Source organism: Protopterus annectens, chromosome 1.part0, assembly GCF_019279795.1.
Source record: "Protopterus annectens isolate FY-2018-M chromosome 1.part0, PAN1.0, whole genome shotgun sequence".
NCBI classification, from domain to species: domain Eukaryota; kingdom Metazoa; phylum Chordata; order Ceratodontiformes; family Protopteridae; genus Protopterus; species Protopterus annectens.
This window is the reverse complement of record NC_056725.1, coordinates 412,561,162-412,580,200: the sequence shown is the minus strand read 5'-3', so window position 1 is coordinate 412,580,200 and position 19,039 is coordinate 412,561,162. Positions and strand designations below refer to the sequence as shown.

The window sequence follows — 19,039 nt, the reverse complement described above, 5'->3', positions numbered from 1 at the left end:
AGGACCCTTGTACAAAGACATTATTTAAGAAAGGTAATTTCTTTCTTAGATAATGTCACTGTATAATAGCAATAATTCATGATTGCACTTGGGTATATCAGGATTTACCCATGGTTGACTTTGTTTAATCACTCGGGCTTTGCCTATATGATCAAACCATGCCAGCTGTGGGTAAAGCCTTATATACCCACACACAGTCATGAATTATTGCTTAAACAACTCATAACAGCAATTGATGAGAAACCGTGCTAATACTTTAAGCACAGCTTTAGTGGAAATAAAAAAGTGGTTAAAATACACATGCAAAAAAAAAATGCATGATATACCAGTACTATTCATGGAGTTAATGATGTTGTCTATTTCTGGTTCTGATGACCATGACTGGAGCTTGGGGCCTCTACTTGTCCTTGTAACATTTGTATGTTAAGGCACAATACTGAGGTGGAGCACAGGATTGCATGCTTCCAGCTTCATTGTTTCATACTGTGCAGCACATACTGGTTACTAGACTGTATGATGTACATACAGGAACTTTTTTATCCTTCTTTTTAACAAGTAAAAGATTCCAAATCTCTCTCTCTTTTTTTTTTTTTATAAAGACCATTTTAACATAAGCAGGATAACATAAGTATCTGTATGGGTGCATGTGTTTATGACCTTATCTCGTACTGCCTATATTATCTCCTACCATCCCTTGTCCTCATCTCTGGATAGAAATAGATAAAACGTAGTGTAACTGTCTTAGAACATAAACTCCCTGATAATCTTACTAAGATTCCTTCTTGGCCAGGAAATGTAATTAAGGTTGTAGGTTATAATTGCCATTCCAAGTGAGAATAGTTGTCCTCTTCTCTTCTTCCTTTATGACTGTGAATAAAACTCTACACTCCTGTGTCCAAATTTGAAAAAAGTTAGAATTCTGTGTGGGTCATTTTTGCATAATTGTGAGCTCCACTACACCTGCATGTCAACTGTATGTTATTTCATTTGTATATAAAGTATATCTTGTTTACATTATGTTTTTTTAATTGCCATTCCATTGGACTTGTCATTCATTGTTCTTCATAACGTTGTAACTGAACTGTTACGCTTGTGCTAAATGTAAACTGTTATTGTGGCATGTATCCCAGGCTAAGACTGAAACCGATCAGTTTTGATCAGTGCTATACCTCAGTTAACAAATTCAAATAAATAAATACATGTAATATGTTCAACCAAATGCAGGTGCAGTATAGCTGTACCAGTCCCACAAATACCTATCAACTGTCCAAATTTTTGCCTTATATTTGTGTTCTGTTTCACATAAAATTTGCATTTTTGTGGCAAATCAGTGAAGATTGAAGTCACCAAATAATAATAAATAATGACAGCCATTTGAGATTCAGACTTCATATCCTTCAGAAAATGCATAATGCAAAACCTGTTATTCTAGCAACTATCTAACTTTATAGGAGCAATATTTAAAATCTGTTCCTATATTAGGCCTCTGTCCCCTCCATTATTTTTGGCTTTGTCCAGATTTCTTACTCTGAGAGGTTTGGTCCCATGCGCCTGTATTCGCTCCCAAAGTGAGTTTGTAAGGTAAAGCTAATAAATTCCTAAATACAAAAATGAGTTAAGATCAGTCTTTACTGCTTAAACATTGAAGATTAACAAAAGAAAACATTAATATTTACTGCTTGTATAGAATAGTTGATAAATCTCTGCTAATCAGAATCCCTGCTATCTCAACTAAGAGATTAGCAATTAGCAAATCCATCCTCAACTCATCTTGTTTATTGATTGGTTATATTGATTGAATTTATTGATTCCTGAAGAGGTGGGATCCCTATCATCAAATCTATTAAGATCTTATTTTGCTGGTTAAAGAATCACCTGTGGTGTTAACTAAACATCATATTACACCACCCCCTATCAGCAACAACAGTAATAGCACCACTTTTCTTGGCAGTATCTAATTACATTATTCAAATATATAATTGCCCATATCCATCCTTATATGTGTATGTTAAGGTGAATGGTGAGAGTTCTGCTTGAACCAGGAGTGGAGGGATTTTTTTTCTAGCTCATCTGCTTTTCACTCTTAAGCTTAATGTAAATATATCCTTTCCTTCCAAATCCTGATATTTACTTTCAGTGTTTATTCTATTACCATACCTAAAGGTCTGACATCAGACCAGTGACAAGTGGAGTACCACAGGGTTCAGTCCTGGGTCCTCTCCTGTTTGGTATCTACTTCTCTGAAGTGCAGGCCAACACAGAAGGTCTTTATTAACAAAGTTTGCAGATGACTGCAAACTAGGAGCCATAATCGAAACTCCTAACGATGTGGACAAACTACAAAAGGGCCTCACTGAGACAGATACCTGGTGTCAAAGCCATGGCCTGAAGCTCAATGCCAAAAAGTGTATTGTCATCCCCTTTGGTAAAAACTCTGTACCCATGAAATACCACATAGCTGTAGTCTACTTAATGCCAAAAATGTGATAAGAGACCTTGGGACACAGGTGGACAGTAGTCTCTCCTTTGATAATCACATTGCCACAGTGGTCAGGAAATCCTTCTACGTGGCTCATCTCTTCACAAATGGATTCTCATCCAGAAAAAATGAGGTCATTGTTCCCCTCTACTCAACACTCATTAGACCCATTATAGAGTACAACGCCCCTTTTGATATGTACCTCACAAGACATCTGCAACAACTGGAAATACCACAGAAATACCTCACAAAGAGGATTACTGGCCTCAAACAGATGCCCTATGCAGACCGTCTCAAAAAACTACAGCTTTACTCCATCGCATATCGCCTACTCAGGGGCGATCTCTGCCTAACATACAAAGCTATGTCAAACCCAGAGTTGGACATACTCCACTTAAAGAAATCCCAATCCCTCCTAGCTACACACTCTAGGGACCTTAACCTTGTCAATACAATAAACAGAACATGCTGGAGGGATAGATTCCTGTCCCAAAGACTTCCCATACTCTGGAACAGACTACCTATCTATGTCAAACAGAGCTCCTCATTAGCACTCTTCAAGAAAAATCTTGATGATTGGATGGGAAATGGGAAATTCACCCCGGGGATCACTTCTGTGGCTCTGCTCGACAGGGGCACAGGAAAATCATTTTCTTGGGTGGCAAAAGCCAGGGTACATTTTTGGCTAGGCTTGCATGGGCCCTAGGGCCGATAGCCTAGTACCTACCTATGAACCTATGAACCTATAAAGGTGTCAGTCAATAACAACATGATTATGTTCATTTGTGTAAATACTTTTAGATTACTGAATTGAATATTCAGCAATTCTGCAACCAGATTCCTCTCAACAGCATATTCTCCCTAGCAGCTTGGAATAGCTTACCATTTGTACTTTCTGGGCATAACTTTCACCCATCCTGTATTGTCTGTAAAATAATTTAACTGTATAATAACATTGTACCACAAAATCCCAAATGGCTGCTTTAAATTACAAATTTGTTAAAGTGTGACCCTTTGCCAGCCAATGTTTCTTTAGCCTGTCACTTCAGCTCTGAAGTATAACTGTGGCTTCTCTCCTCTGTATTCCCTTTGTAATATGTGCTAACCTTTATCCTAAATCTGCCCATAACATTAACTTAAGAAAAAAAAATCAGTAGCACTATCACTAAACAAGACAAGCACACACACACACACACACACACACACACAGCAACACATGCATAAAATAACCTGCAAATACTCACACAAGCATTAAATGTATCCTCTTTCCTGTCCTTTACTAAAATCCTAACCTACAAACATTCACACGCACACACACACACACGCACACACACATACACACACACCAAACCCACTTAGCTGTTACAATAAAGCATACATCCAAGAAAATGAATGCTCGATAAATTGGACATTCAAACAAATGATCTTGCAGTCCAACACATATGCGCATGTGTGTGGGCATGTGTGTGTGTGTCTCTAGTTATAGTGCATATATATATATATATATATATATATATATATATATATATATGTATATATATATATATATATATATGTATATATATATATGTATATATATATGTATATATATATATATATATATATATATGTATATGTATATATATATATATATATATGTATATGTATATATATATATATATATATATATTCCATATGATTGATGCTGCATATACCAAATCAACAGCTGTGACTTTCTTAGATATTGGATTAATTCTGAGTTGCCTCTTTCCCCTGACATTTATCCTTATGATTATTACACTTAATTTTCTCTCCCTGTTACAAAAGGCTCTTTCCTAGTAGAAATTATGTTAATGCTTGTGGCTGTACAAATATTTTGGTAGCACCTTGCAGTGTTATTTTCAGGTTGTTTGGGAAAATTGTAGAGTCTTAAGTTTGTTTTATCTCTATATAGAAATAATGGAATACCAAACATTTAATTACCAATTTTAACATGTTTTCATTTAATCTGATTTCCCCCATAAATTGCTACCCAGGGGTTGCCAGTACATTTCTCAGTACTACTACCTTTTCAGTAAAGGAGTGGAGCTTGACACTTGTGTGGTTTAAGTTTCATCCCCATCCCAATTTAGAAGCAAGGAACTGATGTGGTCTTGTAATGAACATATGTGCATATATATATTTGCTGGCACATTTCAAAAATGTCAGTATCCATGTCTTACAAAAATAATCTAGCTTTCACTACCTTTCTGGGAACCACAAATAGAAAATATCATTTCTTTAATATCTGTTTTCTGGTCTTCTGTTTATTTATATTATATTGCATCAGGAATTCCTGCTGTATTTCTGATTATTTTAGCATCAAATTAAGATCATTAACTGTGAACACCAGTTAGACGAGTCTCATTTTCTGATAGCACTGTTTTAATTTCTTTCAGTTAACACTACAGTCATTTACCTTATGCTGATTATCATGGGGAATAATATTTATACTGTCTATGGTTACAGATTAACCTGTTGGTTCTTTCTGTGCAGGTTTTTTCTTTGGTGATGTTTGCATAGACTCTTATCACAGTTGTGTGTTAAGTACATTCTTGTAAAGGTCTCTTTTTGCAATATTTCTCCAAGTTTTTGCCTTGTTCATTCACAAATTTTGTGGCCATTTGGAGATTTAGCAGAGACCAAACAGAAAAAATGCCTTTCTAAGTGTATTTATGTTTAAGTACTTTAATAATATCTGGGGTTGAATGCAAACTATGTATTTGTTGTACTTGTCTTGGAAGAGGAAGCCTTATATTTATTCTTATATTTAAATGAAAGCATTTTCTGATGCAGCAGTTTGGCATATTGATTAAAAAATGAGCAATCAGTGGCTTCAGTATACTTTTAGTTTGTTTTAAATATTTTGCATAGGCATTACCTTACGTCTGCTGCCATATCTACTCTATACACCTTATGCCAATTATTTTGCATTTGCTTTCCATATTTCCAAGTGACTCTGATGTATATTTATTGTACTTTTCTCATGGATGGTATTTATGCAAATTGCCTAAAAAGTGCACTGTGTTTTCATGACTTTTCCATTTGACTGAAATCTGTTTCTTTCACTTTGCAAACTTTATCAAAGTGTTTTGTCTTTCCACAGCTCTTACACACTTGCATAATCACATAACATTTTTCATTATACATACAATCACCACTCTTGCAAAACTAAAAATTTAATGCATAAAATGAGGTATGATGGACTACATTGATGACTTCATAATAAGTAAATTACCTTTGCTGTTTCCACAACTGAGGGCATCTAATATAATATGATTTGCATTAAAATATGCATAAGGCAGTCTGCAACTTGATATTTTCAGAAAGGGTAGGAGAGTCACTCAAGTGTGGATGTCAGCAGATATTTGAAAAAAAGTTCTCACCAACTAGTGTAGTTTACATTCACCTTAATTCCAGAGTTACATTTATCAAGAAAGCAGTTTATGGACTCCAAAGGAACAAACTATTAGTAAACAATATTGTACTTCAGAAAATCATTAGCAAACATGCAAGTAATTTTAAGGTCTAAGAACTGGGATACATCAAAACTGATGTTATAAAAATAGCAGTAATGTGTGAAACAAATATACAAGCAAAGATGAAGAAACAAAACCTGTGGATCTTCTACCAAATGAAGATGTACTGCCGTATGCCCAGGGACACTGATTTTCAGTTTTCCAAAAAAAAAACATGAAATTTCATTTTCATAAGATGAAATCTAGGAAGTATACCTGTGATTTTAAATGTAATTTCCAGTCATTATGATGATTTTTATTAAAAATGTCATCTGTATCAATATATATTAAAAGTTAAAACAGATTCTAGGCAGAGCTCACTCAATAATGCAAGCTGGAAATATTATAAATAATAAATATGAGCAGAAGCACATCTTGTAGAGAACTGGTTCTCTGGCCTTCATTGCCAAATGATGTGAAAATGACATGGTTTTTCAATTCTATGACAGACAAAAAAGGGATTTACCAGTATTTTTCCCAGACAAAAAAATGCGTATATGTACCATTTTCCATTTTATTGAGGTTTCCAGCAGTTGCATATTCACAAAAGGCAGAAACTAAAGCCAACAGCCCAGCCCTAAAGCATATGGTGTCCCTCTTAGTAGTGTATGGATTTTAATAAAACTGTCATTTGAATTGCACCACAAACTCAGTCATTTCCTTCCACAATACTGAATGTTTTATCTTGGCTTCTTTCAGGCTTTTTTATCTTGCTGCCTTCAAAAGCTGACAGATACATTTTTTTCTTTTAATTGGGGTTTGCCTTGTCTTGTCAGTTTTTTCACAGAATGGGTACATTTGGTCAATAGCTGTTCACCTGTGGTGCTTTAATAAAAGCTATTACCTGGCAACACTCATTTCAATTTGTGTAATGTTCTTTAATATTACAGCAGCTCTTTCTAAGAAAATGACATATGTACTTTTTGAAGGCTAATTCTTTCCACAGAAACTTTTATTACATGTAATTTTGTCTGCAAAACTATATTGACTTAAACAGTTTAGCATGTATATCTCTTTAAAAAACACCTCAGTCTAAACACTTACGGAAATAAATTATATTTTAGCTTATTTTAGATGGTTCTCCTCATACTTGTTCTTTGTTTTATCAATTCCCCTCAATCCATAAATATTAAAAATGAAAACCCTTCTTAATAAAAAAAATAAAAATTCTACTGCTTAAATTTCAGGTACGAAACACCAGGTAAGTCCCAATGAATCCACATTAGTGGACATTACTAAAATGGATAGTCTGAAAACAAATCAACAGTCTGAGAAAAAATGCAATTCTTTGTTGATTCTGGGTTTAAAGAGGGGATCAAGTTATAGGCTACAGAAAGACCCCGCCTGTTGAACTATTTCAACTAGATCTTGTTATAGTTATAGTTCTGTTACACAGCTGCTGGATATCAAGTTGTACACGTTAGCTCATTCTGTGTTCCATGCATTGTGACAGCAGGAGTGTAAGTTTGAATTCAATAGTCACTAATGTTTTAGTTGTGTATATTATTCTCCCTTAGGTTATAAACATTTAGCTCATCTGCAGCTGTATTTCTAATGTGTTAAGATTAGATCAGGGAGAATAGATCTAGTAGTCTCTATTTCTAAAAAGCATAAAATATCTTGAAGGCAGAACAAAAAAAAAATATAATTAACATTTTAATAAACACCCAGCAGTTTCCTCCATTTTTGATGATATGGCCTCCATTCCTCATAGGTTCTGCCCTTCAGTTCCTTGTATTGTCCACCACAGAATCAAATCCATCAGCAACAAAGCAGATTAAAGAGGTTTGAAAGTTTAATGATTGTTCAAAGTATTACCAGATTTCAGCATGAAGAGGTGAGCACTTCAGTATCAAAACCATATGTCAGAATAAACAATACGTGAACAGGGACAAAATGTTTTTCACACATAAGCACAAAAGCATTAAGGGCACTGAGATGCTTACTTAGATTTATAAAACCTAGAGCTGCAGTAATACAGACACTCCTTTTTAAATTCCATAAGTAAGAAATAAGTTGGAATTTTAGTATTTTTATGGGCACCATATAAATGGAAATGGATGGTCACATGGGGAATGGCACAGAGGTGTGTACCAACAATGTCACAGTGTTTAAGAGTCATACGTATTAGGGAGGGTAAGTTACCTTTGTTTGTATTTCCTCATATAAGACAGTAAGGTGTCTTGATTTTGGTTCAGAGGTGGTAAGAAGAATATTTTACAGACTTGTCTGAGAGAGTTTAACAAAGCAAGTCATTTGAATGGAATTGCATACATATTGCAAAGTCCCAAGTGCAACAGTTACTGGCTGAAGAAGCAAATACTGAAAATTTAAAATAATAACTCAGATATAGTTAAATACTGCTAAAATCTGAAAACTGCCAATATTATATTAGATGAGGAGATTGAAAATAAGAAACGCTTAACATGGTGAGGGTAAAGGCAGGGAAATGGAGAGATCTTGTTGCTTAAACACACACACACACACACACATATATAAATATATATATTTATATATGTGTGTGTGTGTGTGTGTGTGTGTGTTTGTGTGTGTGTGTGTGCGTGTGTGTATGTGTCTGTGTACAGGAGAGTGATGCAATAAAGTATTGAGCAAGAAAAATACATTGGGATGCTCATATGGAATGGTCCAAAACATTGACACATATTGTGTAAAGCATTTGGGAAGGCTAGTATGATACCATTCTGCATATAAAAGGTCTAACTAGAAGAAAGTGGAAAATGATGTTGACATTATTTAGTGCTGGTTGGTACTGCACCTACTGTAGAATAATCCAAGTCAAACTACAGTATCTCTGGAATAATACAACCGTTGATGGCAACTAAAGTGATGCTGTGCTTGCATCAGGAGCCATTTGAATGGATGCATAATGAGGTATATGTGTACATCAGTGAAAGAAAGAATGATGACAGATGATCAAAGGTCATTAAAAATGTACATATATCGGATGCAAACTACTGAGACAGAGGAGGGAAATATCTCAAAGAAAAATAGGTATTTAAAATGAAAAAAATATAACCAGCTTTCAGCCTGAAGAGGTAAGCACTTCAGAATCAAAGCCATAAGGTTAAGCTTAGGTAAGCTGGAGTAGTGGGCCTAAGGGAGAAGTGATCAACTCCTTCCTACTGATAGCTGAGAGATTCAATAATGTATTCAGGAGGTACAGGAGAGTCATTAATGTATGCAGAAGGTATGAGAGATTATTAATGTATGCAGGAAATATAAGGGATTCATTAATGTATGCAAGAGGTATAAGGGATTCAATAATGTATGCAGGAAGTATGAGATATTCTTTAACATAAGCAGAAGTTATGAGGAATTCAATTATGTATGCATATGGCATAATGAAGAATTCATTACTGTATACAGGAGTTTTGAAGGATTCATTAATTTAAGTACAATATATGAGAAGAATCTCAGTGAATAAACTCTAAAGATGACTAATTCAGAAATTTGATAAGATCTGTAGCTATCTTTTAAATGAAAATGCAAGTAAGCTCGCCATTTTGTCTTTCTGACTGCCCTGTAAAAGAATAACTAAGAACGTCATTCATCACACTTCTTTTTTCCTTTAGATCTCGGGTGGATCTGCTTGGCTCTCCATCAAGACTTCTTTACTCCTCTCAGCCAGCCCAGATGCTCTCTGTTGATACAGCTCAGTGTGATCGCCAGGCAAGTGGCAGGATGGAGGTTTCTGCCTCTGTGGAGCAAGAAGCACTCAGCAATGCTTTTAAATCTGTGCCTCTAGCTGAAGAAGAAGATTTTGATAGCAAAGAATGGGTTATTATTGATAAAGAAACAGAACTCAAGGACTTTCATCCTGGTGCAGAACCCAGTACCTCAGGAACCACTGATGAGGAGCCAGAGGAACTGCGTCCCATTGAAGAAACCGAAGAAAGGAGGCGAGCGATGGCTGAAGCTGCAGTGAGGCCAAAAACATATGAAGGGAGAACCAGGGTAATGCAAGTTGTTATAGAGGAGGACACATCTCGTCGAAGCAGGGGACAGTGTTTATCTTCATCTGAAAGTAAACATGAACTTCAACCAGGAAGTCCCACACAGTCACCCTCACACTCGGCACCAATTACACGGCAGCGGAGGCGAGAATCAGATCCTACAGGTCCCCAAAGACAGGTAAGGCTAAAATTATTAGTCAGCTATATGTATCTGAGCATCTTGCAGTGTTTTCTTGAAACTTGGAATGGGTTATATAGAAATGTAGGCAAAATCTTAATCGTGGAAAAAACAGGAAGCTTTCTCTTCCAAAAGTTGACAACTGCACCAGTTGTGTCACTTTACCTTACCACTATATGTATATATATATATATATATATATATATATATATATATATATATATATATATATATATATATATATATATATATATATATATATATATACACACACACACACACACACACACACACACGTGTATACATACATATATAGATTGATTCAAGAAATCACTGATTTTTTTTAGTTAAGTATATCTGTAAATTGGGATTTAATTTCCAACAGCCTTACAGCCAACTATCAGCTTTTATGGCCCTTCTAAATAGATGCCAGGGCATTCAGACTGAAACTCTTTTCAGTCTCAAAAGTGTATGATTACAGATTTGGGGAAAGAGTTACACACCACAGAACTAGTACACTATCTGGCAGCTTCCTTTGTATAGTACAGTGAAGTGGAATTGTAGCCAAAAATTAGTTCCCATCTTCTCATGCAGTCCAGTTGCACAGCAGTGCCAAACTACATCTAAGGTTGGACAGAAACCCAGACTTCCCAGAGCAGCACTGCACCTTGTCTTTGCAATGTAAAAAACTCATTTCTCTTCTTCCTAAGGATGTTGCCTGCACCTGGTCTGAATCCCTAAATCCTGCCAGCTACCAGAGCTTCCCTGGCTATTCTGGTCACTGGAACATTTTGCCAAATTCCTTCCCATCAGTATGAATAAGTTCTTTGTGTATCATTGCTGTCTGCTGCCTGTCATCACTTCCAAGATTTAAATGTAGTGAGACTCTGTATTCCATTTTGCTACTATTTTATGATCGTTAGTTCCATTGTTGTTCCTAGCATTCTTATCTGCCATAAAGTTGGTCGTCTGCTACTGCATATTCCCATTCCTATCGGTATATTATCCATGCTGCTGTTATGGGAGCTGTGTGAATTGTTTATATGATTTGCTCTTGACATCATGTTCTGCTTATCACTGTATTTAATCTCCTTTCTTTGAGAAAACATCACACTTCACATATCAATTTACAGCTTCATGATTACCTCAGAATTCCTATTCTCTCTTTAGTAGTGGTGTTCCTTGCCAGTCCAAAGAGGTGTACAAGTAGCCTGGATCTGTACTAGTAGGCATAATGCCTACATCTTTCAGGATTTCAGGATTTCAGATGATACTTAATTTCTTTGTTTAAAACCACATTTCCTGCATGTACCTCACAATGACACCACAAACATCCCAGGTTCAGCTAATTTGCTAACTATGTATCACTTGCAGACCTCAAGAGATTGTTTTTGACCCCTCTTGTAGAGGATTTCATATGCAAATGAGGAATACAGTATGACTCTTAAGACATTCCACTGTTTCATCAGTGCTTTTGTCTTCTTTCTTGTCAGTTTACTTCCATTACTTTTAAATTTTCTGTTGTATTTTTCCATACATGTTGTTAAAAGTTCTTTAAAGATATTATGGTACTTGCGTATTATCGCAACCAGATGTAGGACCTGCTGTTATTCGTAATGTTCCTGTGGAACAACTTGATCTGTTGCGCTGTACTGACTGCAGTTATCAATGATTTATGGAAAATACTGTTAATGTTTTTGGCCCCTTCATTATGTTTTCTTTGCAATGGACGTCGGAAGAGTTAAATAATAATAGGATTACCACCGACATTTTCTGAAGCAGAGCAAGCACAAGCAAGCTATGGTAGAAGACAGTCAGAATACCTCTATTATTAGCCAGTGTAAAACCTATTCCCGACATAATATCAACAGTACATGTCCACCCCATAACCAGGAATGCAGACTGACATATTCACAAATGTGCTTTAAGCAGTTACTTTAAAATGTACCTGTGCTTGCAGATGTCTACAGACAGCAATCCCTGCTTTTTGTTCACATAACAGTAAATGCTTTTCTAACTTTAAACAGCAGTGAGACCCTGATTGTACCCTTACAACCCCCTGTGGTGTGTGCGGAGTGATGACCATTAAAGTTGAATGCAGGCATTATACAGCATGCTGCGAATGTGCAGTTCACAAAACATACCATGGAGGAGTAGGAAATTCCACCATTATCCCTCCTGTTGCCTCATCCCCATGTGATGTGACATACTGCTTACTTCAAAACACAGTGGGAAGTTTCTGGCCAGTACTAAACATTTCCCATGACACTTTCACAAGCTTCATGCTGTCCTATCTCTGCAGGTGTGCGTGAATGGCAACCTTGAAAATCTGGTTACGATAATACATAAGTACCAATATTACATGTATCAGACATCATAAACTACACCAACATCAGGACTTTCTTTCTACTTACTCAGCACATTAGAAATGTTAGGCACACCGATGCAGCAGATTTTTGGGAAGTAAACCTTTAAGAAACATTTTCCATTTTGATGCATGATATTTTATCTCATTGTTTCACCTTGAAGGCTACTGATGTGATGATTATGAATATATTTATATATTTTACTTCATTTCACAATTTTATACCAGATAGAATGTATACATTATTTATTCATCCAACATTTTCCATCCTGTTGGAACCACAATTCTTGTGCCAGTTCTACACCCTAGACCTCTATAGTGAAATCAGTAAACTTTACAGATTTTCATAGTAGAAGGTTTGTGTTTTTTTCTTCTCCTATTACTTTTGTGAATAATCTATAAAAATGTACTAATTTCTGATGGCATGTGGTTTCATTCAAAATCAGTAATCGTAGTCTACGTATAGTATATATAATAATCATAAGACCTTACTTACATAGTATATGACCTTGATAAAAATCACTTTGTTTCATTACACTACTGAGTCATATCCACACAGGGAATGCTTGAATCATAGTGATTCACTAATGTTACCACAAATCAAGTTAAATTTGTTAAAAAAAATACACTTTAAAAGTCATGGCATTGATCTCTCTGGCTCTTAGCAGTATAGCAAAATAATGCAGATTAACCATTTTAATACAGTAAGGCTCAGTTTCTTGTGTCTGATTGTCCTACTAATTAAAATGATAAAATAATGTTTTATTTTAGTTATTTATTTAGTTGGTTATTTCCATTTTGTTGACTAGGACAGATCACTCATAACATCAGTATCAAATCCAGGCTCAGCCCAGGTCACATACAATTGTAACAATTCAATATTATAAAGTACAGCACAATGGGATGACACAACAGCAAACCAAACAACAACAACAACAACAAAAGACTGAGACTGCTTATTCATAACAATAAAATCACATTGTGTAGATGCAACAGGAAACAAAGAAGGAGGGGGGTAATTTTCGTTCAGTGACATAATGTAGCTTATCAGGTTGTTAAGACTAAAGAGGTAATGAACAATGTGGGGGCAAATAAATAGAGTATGTTCATACTGTATATTGCAGATTGTGCTTGCAGAGGTGACTAGAGACAGAGAGATTGTGAGCAGGTACAACGGCAGACTTTGTACATATTTACAGAGGGTTTGTTCCAATTAAGGTTACCAGTGAAAAACTGAGCAAGTAGAAGATAGACGTGAGGAATCTTATTTAGAAGGAAGTTTTTGGTAGTTAAGTGGTAAATCCTGTCTTAGTGTACTGGCATTTATAGTGATTTCTTTGTTACTGCCTGAATTCAAACTAGTAGCACTCTGTGGCATCGCTAAGTGTTTGTTGAAGAAACTCCATAGTTTGGGAGCAAGGACAGTGAAATGGTTATGGGAACTCTATAGCTTGGCAGAAATTGCATGGATTGTGGGTCTTATTGTAGTTTGGTTTCTAAGGTTGTTCTTTGGTGTGGATGTGAAGAGCTTTGTTGCCAGCAGAGATGTGTCACAGTTTGAGCAATACAGATCCATGCAATAGACTGGCACTGGCTTGTATAGGTAGCCAGTTTTCCTTAGCTTGTGTCAGAAGGTGTTGTTCATGCATAGGAAAGTCGGTAATAAAGGGGTGCTTTGTGTTAGACAGTATTGTATTTTTGTTTTAGATGATGATGAACAAAGGTAGCTCACATACCAGTTGTGTGAGAAGAGTACCTTTACCAGTGGCTAATCCTATTGGTAGGGGAATGAACTGTGAGATTTTTTTTGTCCGAGAATAGGAAGTCGAATTTGGGGCTGAGATTTTGAATGTGTTTAATAGTTAAGGGATTGGTTGGAGCCAGATTATTAGGTACCTAGCAAGGTGTTTTTTGCATTATATTGTTGTCCTGATCTATGATACTGAAGTGCGAAGGGCTTATACATGTTTTCTGTAGCTTCAGCTTCAGTAGTGAATAAAATGTAAATGTTAACATTGTACAAGGTACAGAGTCATAGACTGCTTTTTTTGGAACTGGGAGTTATAAAAAGTAATGCTGATGAGTCAGTGATGTTTACCAGGAGGCTGCAATAGGGTTGGGAAAGCAGTCCAAGTTAGAGCAGCTTTTTGGTGGATGTCCAGTGAGGTGTTGCCAACAGGCCACCCAAAATGCAATTCTTGAACAGGGCTATTATATGTACCATTAACACAGTGGTAGCAGATGATGAGTATTTGGCTAGGTATGTCCAGTCAAGGGACAGAGCAGAGCATATGAACTGCGACTAGACAGAAAAGTGGCCTAATCAAGTTGATGACATGCAAGATAGGGTTCCTGAAGAGTGGACAAGATCACTACTATTTTGATAAATTTTAATGTTCCATTGCTAAAACACTAGTGGGAGTGCAAACTGACTTGTGAGAGATGGAAAGGACAGCACTGATTACTGTGAGTCGAAGGGCAGTTAGGATGGGTTCCAGTCGTAGACAGGTTAACTATGGGCTCCATTTGCTTGTGCCTCTCAACTGTCCAGAATTTCACAGAATGTCCAGATTTATTCTTCATATTTTTGGTCCATTCACTGTAAAAATCTGTGTTTTTTTTTTCTGGCAAATCATTGAGGATTGAAGATACCAAATAAAGCCAAACTTTTGAAATGAAGACTTCATAGCCTTCAAGAAATACATGCAAATGCAAAACTTGCTATTCCAGCAACTCTCTAAGTTTATAAGAGCAATATTTAATATCTTTTCCTGATTTTGGGTCTTGTCCCCCAATTATGTTTGGCTTTGTCCAGAATTCCTGTAGTTAGAGGTTGAGAGGTACACATATTTTATTTTATGTTTTATTTAAATTTTGGTTACTGCGTTAGAGCATTGATCACAGAATAACAAATTACAGGTTAGGCTTGTGAGCCAGCAAGATGGATTAAAGAGAAGAGGATCAAACTGATGGTAAGTGGGGTTGGGGATTAGGGTTTCTGTTAATTGGTAGCCGCTATAGGTGGGAGGGCAGTAGGGACTTTGACTGAGAGTGTAAATGATTCCTAATGAATGGGTGTGAGCTAAAGGGAATGTGATTCCTTTATTATCTCTTATCACCTTAGTGAGTAAAATATAAATTTTTAGTATCTGTCATACCTGAGAATTTCTCCACCCCAATGTTACACATGAAAGGCATAAACTGGAAAAACACATTAATTTCTATAAAGGTGTATTCCTTCCTCAAGTCTGAAAATCTGGAAGGAATATGATGAAAGCATAGATAATTAGATAGGGGAAAGGATTACTGCTGTGTGGCTTTCCTAAAAAGTCTTACTGTATGAATCTCACAACCCAAACCAATGAATATTCCAGTTAAACAAATGCCATATGACATTACACCCCACCTCCTACCCCCCATTTATGAAATCAAAATAGAAAGTACCTGCTGACACAAGCCAGACCTTTACCAAGCTTTGATTTCAGACTTTAGCCTCCGCCTCCCAAGGCATTGCATGCTGGGATTCATCTGTCTGGCATTAACTTTTTGGCTCTTTTTACATCTAATATCTCCTTAATTTCATTAAAACAGAATTCTTATGCTGTCATGTGATCTAAATTATACTTCATTTTCTGATATGTTTTTTCCTTATATTACTGAGGAAAATGTATACAGCAGTGAAACCAGTTTAGATCAGATATTAGTCTTTTGAGTCCTTATTTTTGTCTTTTTTTTTTGTATTTTGCTTCTGTGCACTCCTTTTGAGATTGTGGGTTCTCAGTTCATTGTTTGTGGTACATTATATATTATGAAGAAGCTCCACTCTTGCAGAGGGAAACATGGTTTCTGTTGTGCTTTCAAATGGTATCACATTACATTTGTGCCATTTTTTTACATTTGGGTACTATGTTCGTTTTTATGGAATTTTCGTATGCAATACACGTGCACCAGTTATTTTGATTTAATTTCACAAGAGTTTGATGTTAATGTATACATATACATGTGTGTATATATATATATATATATATATATATATATATATATACACACACACACACACATATATATATATATATATATATATATATATATATATATGTGTGTGTGTGTGTGTGTGTGTGTGTGTGTGTGTGTGTGTGCAGTGAATGCATGTATAGCGTAGCAGTACATATTGTTAAGTGCTTGGCTTATCACATCAAAAGCACTGTTTTTCACTTTTGGTTATATATGAATTAAGCTTAGTCAGCTATAACATTTAGTCATGGTTGTGCAATAATAGAGTTAGTAGATGTTACAAAGGGAAGGTAATTGGATTGCCAGGGCCATAGTTAGAACTTTATTCTTTTAAACAACCTGGCTGGCATATATAAAATATAGCTCACCAAAAGCCAGTACCATACCTCTCAACCTCTTAGAACAAGAAATCTGTACAAAGCCATTACTAAAAGTGGGACAAAGGCCCAAAAATAGGGACAATGTTTAAATATTGCTCTTACAAACTTAGAAAGTTGATAGAATAACATGTTTTGTATTAGCATGAGTTTTCTGAAGGGTATGAAGTCTGAAACTCAAATGTCTCTCATTATTTTCTAACTTCAGTCTTTAATGATTTACCAGTAATTTGCCAGAAAACCACAGTTTTATGAAAAATGGACCGAAAATATGAGGCAGAAATCTAGACATTCTGGGAAAATCTGTTCAGTTGAGAGGTATGGCCTGTACCAATTATTCAAACAAACAAAAAAATCCAATATTGATACTTTGCAGAAAAAAACGTGATGATTAAGTTAAGCATTTAGTTGTTTTCTTTAAATAAACTTTATTTTTAATCCTATTTTGATTGGTAGTTTTTTCCAGTACACTTTGTTGGTGTGTTATTACACACAGGAATTTTCTGGTGGTATTGCTTCCCTGTTCTGCAAAGTACCAATATTGGATTTTTTTTTTTTTGGATATATAAAATATACTTTTCCTTCCTCGTTCCTTAAAGCACTTCCATTTTCAAAAAGTTAAGTTTAATTCTTTCTGTGCTATCATTGTAGAAGAGATGGAAATATTATCTGTTCTGTTAACTCTTCTCTTGGATACGGTCCTTCCCTTGAGTTAAATTTTGTTGTTGTTGTGTCTTTCGGCTTTTCCTGGTTAGGGGTTGCCACAGCGGAACTCCGGCCCGCTAATGATTGGCAGTAGATTTTTACGTGCCGAGTTGCCAGCCCTGGCACACAACCTTCAACGAAGGTATGCCCATTCATGCATGTCTCCACACAGAAGACACTTTAGCTGAGAATCGAGCAGGACAATGTCTGTACTGTGAGGCGACAATGCTACCGCAGCACCACCACCGCAGTCCTTCTCTTTAAATTGACAGCGTGTATTGCAAATTGCTGTGATCAGATGAAAACAAATATAAGAAGTAGTATAGTGTTCTTAAGAATAATTTATTGGTTTAATTGTATAACTGAACAATTATATAACTAAGCTGAGTTCATGGTGATATGGTGGTGTTCCTCTAGAAGGAGCTATGCTGAAGCTCTAGTTACACCTTTTCTAGTGTTTCATGACTGTTTTGTCACCCCGATGTCCTGCATACATACTGTGAGGATGTAATTACTGCAGTTGTTAAAATGCAAATAATACTTATTTTCCATAGTACATTTTCTCTTCTTCTCACCCATAATCATTGTGGTGAATATAATATAGATATCGACTGCTGTTTTTGTGGTAGGGTATCCACCCCAACACAAAAAAATGAGCTCCTGAAGTGAGTAAAATACAAATGATAATGATGTTTTTCATTCTTGTAGAGTTTGTGTCCATAGTAATGGTTTCTGTTCTGGAAAACAATTAATGTTTGCAGGTCAGTTCCCATTCCTTCTAAAAAATTAGTAGTTTTCCTTAGTATTAGATCTTTCCATTTCCTACAATTGAATTCAGTGGAAATTTCAATGCAGATATCAGTCATTTTATACAGTATAGTGTCACATTTTGTCTGTTAGGGCATAAAGTCCACATATTAACTATTTTGTCAATAACACAACATTTATCTTTTGGTTGCTGTTGTGATGAGCAAAAATGCAGAGTGTATTTTTGTAGTATAAACTTACTCTTGTCAGCATCTATCCCTGTAATGAATCAGTTACAAAACATTGTCATTTTCCTTATCATTGGACCACCTTCATAGCTTGTTCCCCTTCTGTGTAATTCATATCACACAGACTTTAGCAAGCTGTTGTAGTGCATTATCCTCCTGTTTTCCAACATCTCATTTCTGCAATGAGTAATAAATATATTGGGATAAGATGATTTTTGATTGCACATACTGGCTTTTTCCTGATCATCAACTGAACTTGGTGACCACATGTACGTAAACCTTATATATATACACATATATATATATATATATATATATATATATATATATATATATATATATATATATATTAACACACGCACACACATATGTATTCTCATTTATGGCTGACTTGTAAAACCTATGTATCAAATTCC

The 19,039-nt window shown here is 35.6% G+C and overlaps 1 protein-coding gene across 1 annotated transcript in view; it reads left to right on the top strand.

Moving 5' to 3' along the window:
- TTBK1 (tau tubulin kinase 1) overlaps positions 1 to 19,039 on the top strand; it is a 1,416,073-nt gene that overhangs the window by 918,436 nt on the left and 478,598 nt on the right. The window contains exon 13 of the mRNA XM_044060281.1: positions 9,609 to 10,167. Within this exon, the coding sequence (XP_043916216.1) occupies positions 9,609 to 10,167 (559 nt within the window). The remainder of the gene's footprint in view (positions 1 to 9,608; positions 10,168 to 19,039) is intronic.